At 56.4% G+C, this 8939-nt stretch overlaps 1 protein-coding gene across 1 annotated transcript; it reads right to left on the minus strand.

The window, feature by feature from the left end:
* On the minus strand, nt 5678–8694 carry TPBGL (trophoblast glycoprotein-like). The gene has a single exon (XM_018059342.1). The coding sequence runs from the start codon at nt 8398–8400 to the stop codon at nt 7231–7233; it is 1170 nt and encodes a 389-aa protein (XP_017914831.1). The 5' UTR covers nt 8401–8694; the 3' UTR covers nt 5678–7230.

Raw genomic sequence — 8939 nt, forward strand, 5'->3', positions numbered from 1 at the left:
TTTCCTCATAAAAAGTATCTTGTTTGTTTACTTGTTTATGGTCCAAGCACATGGGCTCTGAGTTCTTAGCCTACCTTGACCCCTATCAACACTGTGACCTTTAGCAAATTCTCCTTCAGTTGCCATAGTTTCTTCATTTGTGAAGTAGGAATAATAATAATTCATAGGGACTTCCATGGTGGTCTAGTGGTTAAGAAGCAGTCTGCCAATGCAGGAGACATAGTTCAGTCCCTGGTCTGGAGGATTCCATGCTGCAGGATGACCAAGCCCACGTGCCGCAACTACTGAAGCCCGAGTGCATAGAGCATGTGCTGTGCAACCAGAGAAGCCACCGCGATGAGGAGCCACACGCTGCAACAAAGAGCAGCCCCCTCTCCCCGCAGCTAGAGAAAGCTGGCACAGCCAAAAACAAATAATAGCTACTTCATAGAACTGTCATCAGGCTAAAATGGGGTAATATACGTAAAGTGCCTAGAAAAACTCCTAGCTTCTGTCGAACATAGTGCTTGGCACATAGTAGGCACTTTATAAAATAGTTGCTGAACTGCTGCTGCAGCAAAGTCGCTTCAGTCGTGTCCGACTCTGTGCCCACCAGGCTCCCCCGTCCCTGGGATTCTCCAGGCAAGATTTTACCAAATGAAAGAAGGCATATTCCCATGTCCACCAGCAGATGGCACATGTATGGAAAACATTTTTAAAAACTGGTTCGGCTCTTACACAAATCAGCCAATAGATGTCCCTGTTGCTCCCTGGGTCAAGGAACCAAGCCAGAGCCAGAGGCAGATGTTGCCCAGATAGGACGCTCAAGAATCCCAAACGGAGGACCAGAAAGCGATAATCGTATTAAAAAGTCAAAGTCTAGAAACTAAAGCTAAATTATGTGTTACATATAGATTCTAAAGCCCCGTTTTCTGTTTTCTCACTTTATTGACTAGTAAAAGGAGCTGGCCGCACAGGCATCTTCTGTAACTGCAGCCCCAGTTCAATGAGGTGAGAGGTTGTGGGAGTTAGAGGGTGTGGACATCTGACACGCAGCAGAGGGAGGCCACGAGCCCCATGTAATGGCTTTTCCTCCGTGCTTCGGATTTCTGTGGTGCAGAGGCAGTGCTCACGTATTTAGGTGCACCAGGATCAGGCACCCAAAAGGGAACCGAGCCCAGCCCCTGGGGTAGGGGCGTCTAGTCTGGTGCAGACAATGGGCCAGAAAACAAATCAGCCCACACGGAGGTCTGGGGGTCTGTCGACAGGAGGAAGACAGGTCAGGAAAGCAGAGGGGACTCTTGAAACGTCCTGCTGCTCTCTGTTGGGGGTAAGGATCCTGGGCAGAGGGTACTGTGCGAACAAAGGTGTGGGGGGCCTGGAATAGCTAGATTCTTGTACTAAAAATCGGAGTAGCCTGGTATGGCTGGAGAATGGCATTCAAGAAGTCGTCTAGCATGACTGGAGGACAGGGTCGAGGACACAAGACAGGGAGTGAGTCCGGTGCTGCAGACTGGCAGTCTAGCACTTCTTTGCCCCTCCAGGTCTTAGCCACTGGAGTCCAGGGCCAGCAGCCTGGTACTGTCCTAACTTCTTGTCCCAGCATAATTATTAATAGAGGTCCCTTCTGCTGTCCAAGATTTCCTAGTTTGGACAGTCACCTCAGTTAGGACTTACCCCCCCTTGCCTCCACTATCCCAGTGACCCTGTCTTTACCAAGCACAGGATGTGGCCCATTTCAGCAGGTGCTAGCAGAGATGAGAGGCTCAGAAAGGATGATTTTCAGGCAGGGGGGACCTTGGAGCCTGGGGGTCCAGAGCAAACCCCTTTTCCCTCTCAGAGATGGGAAGAGATGTCCCTTCTTTTGAGAGGGAGCCCTCAGGAGGTTTCTGCTGGTAGGGGGCTGGAGGGGGTTTCTGAGGCCTGCAGGAAGCTGCTGGTAGAGGTTAAAGAGAGCTCCCCATCCCTTCTTTGTTGGCTTTTTATCTCCAGGTCGCCACAGGCCTGGCCACAGGAAGCAATGACCTCAGAGGCACAGATACAGAGTCAGGAGTTTGGGAAGCCCTGCCAGATACTCAGACCCACAGCAGGGCAAGGGAAGACCCCAGGGGGCGTCCGGAGCTGTGGGTCTGCTCTGCTTCTAGCAACCGGCGTGACCTGGATGGGCTCCTGCACTCGCTGAGCCTCAACTTCCCCGTCAGTACACAGGAGGGTTAGCTGAGGTGGACTCCAGAGGAGCGGCCACCCCCGAGCAAGTCACACGAAGCAGTGCTGAAGGAAGAGGGTAGAGGCGGCAGGAGAGGGGTGAGGGAGACAAGAAGGGACTCTGGAGGCAGCCAAGCGCATTACCCAAGGAATAATAACTGCCCCGGTCACCTCTCCCAGTCCGGGAAAGGCCATGCCCATAAATTAGGGCCATGAGTCTGCCAGGCAGACTTAATGAAGAAGGAGATGGGCCTCAGTGAGAGCAGACAGTGCCTCTGGAGGTCACAGGTCCAGCCCCAGTCTGGACAGAAGGAACCTGGAGCCAGGGAAGGGCAGGGGGTGTCCATGGTCAGGGGTGGAACAAACCAAATAGGTAAAAGCTGGCTCTTAGGTGTTCATTGCTGAATCCCCAGCACCCAAGCACACAATGGGGCCTAACCTCTGTTTCTGACTGACCAGGGAACCAGATGACATGGCAAATCATGCTGAGCTCAGACTGAACCCCAGCCCTCTGGACTCCAGCTGGGCCCTCATCCCAGAACTGAGGGGCCTGGGTAGGAATGGGGGCGCAGAAGTAAATGCCTTCTCAAGGAGATGGTGATCGTGGCTCTCCTCTGTTTTTGAGAGGAAATTTCAGGTTTTACAGGGTCACCGAACCCCAGGAAGTCTGACAGGTTTCTTGCCTCAGAGCCGCCTCATGTCTGTCACATTTCTGACAGTCACACATCTTTTTTTTTCTCCCTTTCTCCCTGCTCTCTATCCTACCTGCTCTTTAAAAAAAAAAAATTTATTTGGCTGTGCTGAGTTTTAGTTGCAGAACTAGTGGGACCTAGTTCCCTGACCAGGGATGGAATCCCAGTCCCCTGCATTGGGAGCATGAAATCTTATGCAGTGGACCACCAGGGAAGGCTTTACCCTACCCGCTGTTTAAGGGCACATCCTGGATGAAGCTTACCCCCAGCACTTGGGCCCTGTAGTCCCCTGCCTACCTCAAACTTCCAGCAGCATTCGCAGCATCTGATTAGAGGGGGAGGCTGGCCATTCGGGGGGTCCTTGGTGCTGCTGAGAGGGTCTGCAGTGAGGGGGTGCATCAGGGTGTCAGGGGAGAACTAGCCAGACCCCTCCATCTCACCTTTTCCTGCAAGGACTCTTTGCAGCCCCTTGCCTTACCCCCATGCCCGTCTGGCCTCCTGTGGGCACAGCTTAGCTGATTCCTATGTCTCCTGTGCTCAGCGTGAGGCTTGCCACAAAAAGGATGGGCACAAAAAGAAGGAAGGAACAAGCGAGAGAAGCATGCAGTTCTCTTCGCCCACATATCGCATCTCCCTGCTTCCCTGAGTTCTCCTCTGAGGGCGGAAGTCCCTCTAGTGCAGTGGAGAGCGAGGGGAGCACAGAACCATCTTACCCACAAACATCTTCCTGTCTATCCCAGCCATAAACATTTTTTTTTGAATTCTCAGACTAATAGATCTTCCTGCCTCCACACCCTTGCAGAAGCTGATTCTTTTGATCTGTCTTTGTTCAGCAAACTCCTATTCATCCTTCAAAACCCTGTTCAAATGTGACTTTAAGAAGTTTCCTTAGGCTGGGTACAGGGGCCTCTACTCTGAGCACACAGTTTCCTGTGACTTCGTTTCTCTAGAATTTGATTGAATATAATTTCTCCCCTGGGTCATTAGCTTTTCTAGGACTGCAAAGTTGTATTCAGTAGAGAGTTAGCAAATGGCTGGATCTGCAGAAGAGGCTGGGGCCCCTGGGAACCTGCTGATTGTCCCATAAAGCCCAAGGCCAGTGCAAGACTGCAAGAAGGGAAGCAGCTCAGAGACAACATTTAATGGGAATCAGTGAATGACACTAAGGTTAAATGTCAACTGGCATAACTTAGGTACTCAATTTGTTGATTTTTGACAGCTATTGATTTGATGTTTAGCTTAGCATCAGCTCTCATCTAAAACCCTCCAAGATTTTTGCTGACAGTGAGCCACAGCTAGTAGCATGTTTTATATGCCAGGATTTACTGCAGTCTTAGGTTACAGTGCCAGAGGACATGTCTTTGGAACTGAGGGTAGGGGTGACCTGTTAGAGACATAGTTCTCTAACCTTGTTAGAAACCCATTACTATTTTGTCCTGCAGGACTGGCAGAGCATTCTTTGAAGGCCACTGACAGATGGATGGAAATGCTTCCAAATAATTTAACCCTTTCTCAAGAGGGATGACTGAGAAGAGGGGTAGGAAATTTGCTGGGAGAATATAAGGAGACTCATGACTCTTTTCACTTGGTGAAAAGCCAGCTGGGGCGGGGAGTGTTCCTGGCCTCACAGCAAAGCTGGGACTGTCAAGGAGTCCCAGGCTGCTTTCTCTGGCCCTAAAGTGGAAGGGAGGGATTGGGCTCTTCCCAGAGAGAGGGTGCTCCTTGCTGACACAGTTTACCAGGTTTCCCACATCACCTTGGAGGTCCCTTTCAATGTTTAGAAGACACATATTCTAGAACTTCAAGATTCTAAAATGCCAGAATTCTAGATATTCGCCATGCAGTTCCAGGGTTCTGAGACCCTGAATGTAAAATAATCCAGCCTGGGGACCTTGAGGAGGCGACAGCCTCTTGCCCTAACCCCACTGGCCTAGAACCCACCTATCTTCTCGTCCACATATTTCAAGGGGCTATTTTACACACACACACATACACTGCTAGGCTGCCTCCCCTCAGCCTCTCATATACTCAAGGTGCAGGTCTTAGCCCTGTAGCCACGAGAGCATGGCATGACACAGGACATAAGGGAGGATCAAGTAATTCAACAGAAGTGCTGTGTTTAGTCGCTCAGTGGTGTCCGACTCTTTGAGACTCCATGGACTGTAGCCTGCCACGCTCCACTGGCAAGAATACTAGAATGGGTTGCTATGCCCTCCTCCAAGGGATCTGTCCAACCCAGGGATCAAACCCAGGTCTCCTGCATTGCAGGCTGATTCTTTACCGTCTGAGCCACCAGGGAAGCCCAATTCAACAAAGGAGATGATGCCAAAGCAGCAGATCACACATCCTCCTCCTCTTGCCTGCCTGAATCAACTGCTTCTGATTCTCTGTAGCTGGACTTCATCCCTTGACAGACTCATCTGACGCTAGTTAATTTGTCAGTCTAACGACACCACCCCCATGACCCCCCATTCCACCGAGTGTTGAGGAGTCGAAGGGTAAGAGAATGAAGAGGAAGCATAGGGTCCCACCCTGGCTGTGGATAACTCTACCTCAGGATGAAAAGCAAAACTGGTTTGGAGAGCCATGCCATCCCAATGGGAAGTCCCTCCATATGTCTAGCCCCAATCCTACGATGTGCCGTCAGAGCCCGCTTCCCCCCGGCCCCCAGTCTGAGAAAAGACATCAAGAGTCACTGCTTCATCTCAGGAAGGTTCAAAATGCTCTGAGTGTCCCCTCCCCGCCTTCAGTGACCAAGGTCAGCAAGAATGACACGGCACCACTTCCAAGAGCAGAGTATCTGAGGTTATTGCAGACTTTATAGAAAACTGCCCGAAGGAGATCCAGATTTCTAGGGGGAGAGGCCTCAAGCCAGTATGTTGGAGGAGGGTGACTTCCTGTGTGCAGAGGCAGCACAGGCCAGCCATTCTGCTTGACCTAGGGGTGGGAGTCAGGGAGAGGCAGCCCCCTCCCACTCACCAATTGTGCTTTGGGATCATGCAGAAGGCAGGGTGCTGAGGCTCTGACCCTGGACAGGAGGGCTTGTGCCTGAGACAGGAGGAGAGGCCCCCTTCCTCTTCCAGAAGTCATATGGGGCAGGGGATGGGCAAGGATGGTGAGGTGGCAGCAAGGAAACTTCAGGGGAGAAGAGTCACATGGGTGGGAAAGAGGACGTGGCCGACAGCTCCCAGCCCTTCAGAGCCTCCTCTTCCACCCCTCTCTGTGGGCACAAAGGTGAGCTGACCCAGGTTCTAAGGCCAGCCCATCTACTTTGCACCCCCAGGACTCTCTCCTCCAGGATCTCTCATGAGGATCTGCTAGCATGGCTGGGGGGGAGCGGTGCTTGGCACCTGCCTGTTTTTCAAGGCTAGAGAGCTCATCCTAAGAGGAAAGGGGGGTGGGCATCTCCCAGGGATGGAGTCCTCACTGGACCTGACCCAGTGAGTGGCAGGTGTGGGTACTGAGTGCAAGCGATGGGTGTAGAGAGAACTGAGAGCCCAAAACTTGGGTAAAGGGATTTAACTCAGATCGGGGTAAAGAGCTGAGAGTCTCAAATTGGGAACAAGGACTGAGTATTGGGGTATGAGAACCCAAAGTGGGAAACGCTGAGGATCGGCTCCACACTAAGGGTTTAACGAGGTGTCCTTGTCCCTGTGACGGCAGAGTTAGGAGCTGAGTGCCAAGCCTGGGCCAAGGAGGGGCTTGAGCTAGAGCTGAGGTGGTGGGTGGTATGAAATACATCTCCAGATAGGGGGAGGGTGCCCAGCCCTCAGAGCCCCCAGATGTAGGTCTGTATGCAGGATAAGCGGGTAAAAGAAAAAAGGCTCAAAGTCCACAAAAACCTTCTGAAGGGGGTGCTCTGATTCTGAGACTAGAATGGGATGTGAGGGCCCCTGAGCACTAGAAGGGAGCTGAGGGCTGCAAGATGGAGTGTAGTTTCGGGGGGGGGGGTGTTTCCTGCTGAGAGGTCTGGGTTCAACGCACAGGGTGGTGGAAGCAGTCTCAGGGGCTTGGGATAGAAGGACAGGGTCTCCGAGTGAGTCCTGAAAGGGGGAAGGGGCTTCGGGTGGTTCAGGAGGGCTTTCAGAGCCTGGGATGAGTGGATGGGGGTGGTTTTGGAATCAGAAGAGGGTGTCTCTGGGTCTTCGATGGTGACAGCTCTCAGAAGCTGGGGAGAAGGGGTACAGCTCCAGGCCTCTGGGTGGGGGAGATGCCATAATCCAAAGGTCTCAGGGCAGGGGCAGGTCTCAAAGCCTCAAGCTCGCGGGTGCCCCATACCCACGGTCTCGGGCGAGGTGGCCTCAGTAAGGTCATCAGCTGGCAGGGGCAGTCCCCAAGTCAGAACAGCCGAAGCTCAGAGGCCCGAACCCGGGGAAGTGGCGCGTGAGCCGGTGGGCGCGGCCGGGGCGGGCGCGCGGCGCGGGTCGGCGTCCTGCTCGTAGCGGTAGTGGTAGCCTTCCATCTGGTCCCGGCACGCCTCGCGCAAGTTGCGCATCCAGCGCTGTATGCCGCGGCGGTTTAGGTAGAGCACCATAAGGAAGATGAGACCGATGAGCGCCAGAACCAGCCCGAAGAAGACGTAGGAGGCTTCCAGCTCGGGGCCGGCGACTTCCACTTCATCCCCGCGACCGTCGGCATCGCCGTCGGCGCAGCGCAGCTGCGTCTCGTCCAAGTCCAGGAAAGGCCGGTTGTGCAGCGCCCGCGGGGCGGCGCAGCGCAGGCGCCGCGCGTCGGGTACGCGCTCCGTGGCGTTGTGTAGCCAGGCCAGCAGGGGGCGCGCGGCGCAGCCGCAGCGCAGGGGGTTGTCCGCGAGCAGCAAGCGCGGAGCCGGGAGGCCGCCATCGCGTTCTAGCGCCCGCAGCTCGTCGGGGTCCAGGCCGGCCAGGGCGTTGAGGTGCACATCCAGCTGCTCCAGGCGCGGCCGGCGCAGAGCGGCGGGCGGCAGGCGGCTAAGCGCGTTGCCCGCCAGGCCCAGGAGGCGCAGCTCGTCGAGCGGAGCGAGCGCGGCGTCCAGCGCGGCCAGCAGTGCGGGGCCGCCCCGCGCCAGCGCGTGGTTGAGCTGCAGCGAGCGCAGCGCGGGCAGCCCGCGGAAGGCGCCGCCGCCCAGGGTGCGCAGCGGGTTGTGGCTCAGGTCGAGCGCCGTCAGGCTGGGTAGCCCGTCGAAGGCGCCGTCCTCCACCACCTCGATGTTGTTGTGCGTGAGGCGCAGGGCGGTCAGGTGCGGCAGGCGCACGCCGCCCTCCGCCGCCTCCTCCCCGTCCGCGTCCCCGCCGGCGAAGGCGGCCGCGCGCAGCACCGTCAGGTTGGCGCCCACGATGGTGAGGTTGCGCGCGTCGGGCGGCACGTCCCGCGGCGGCTGCCGGAGCTCGGCGCCGGACGCGCAGCGCAACATCAGCTTGGGGCCGCCGAAGCAGTAGCACTGGAAGGGACAGGGCGCGGCGGGTCGGCTCAGCGCCGCCGCCACGAGCAGCAGCCCCGGCAGCAGCGGGCCCCTGTGCTCCGGCTGTCCCGCGCGCGGGGCCATCGCAGCTGCCCCCACATCCAGCGCCCGGGTCGCGGCGCTCACCAGTGAGTGCGGAGCGCCTTGGGGGCGGGGAGGGGGGCGGGTGGGGCAAGTCCTTGAGCCCGAGCGCCCGGCGGTCGTGGTCCTTCCGTCCGCTGGCTCTAGAGTCCGAGGAGCCTTCACTTTCCTGGTTGGGGCGAGAGGGGACAGGCAGGGAGCGGAGCCCCCCCGCCCCCGGTGCCCTCTTCGCCCTGCGCACCGGCCTCCGAGTTCCGCGGCCGCTCTGGGCTCAGAGCCGAGTGGGCAGGGTTTGCCTCCCCCCTCCCCGCCTCCCAGCCGCCTCCTCCGCCCCCAGCGGTGTCTCCGCGCCCTCCTAGCGGAGAGGCGGGGTGGAAGGCTCCCGAGAACCAGGGCTGTGGGCTGCTGCTCTTGTCCCCTCACCTTTCGGCTCCCGGACTGCTGTGAAGTTTGACTGTCCGAGGTTCTGACTTAGTTCCCTCTCATCTCCCCCGCCCTCCGCGTTGAAGCTGGCTCCTTCCTCTTACCTCTCAGGCACGTGT

Source organism: Capra hircus, chromosome 15, assembly GCF_001704415.2.
Source record: "Capra hircus breed San Clemente chromosome 15, ASM170441v1, whole genome shotgun sequence".
Taxonomy (NCBI): domain Eukaryota; kingdom Metazoa; phylum Chordata; class Mammalia; order Artiodactyla; family Bovidae; genus Capra; species Capra hircus.

Bases quoted from the DNA above. Each gene is read 5' to 3' on its own strand.
- TPBGL (XM_018059342.1), bottom strand. From the start codon at position 8,400: ATGGCCCCGCGCGCGGGACAGCCGGAGCACAGGGGCCCGCTGCTGCCG.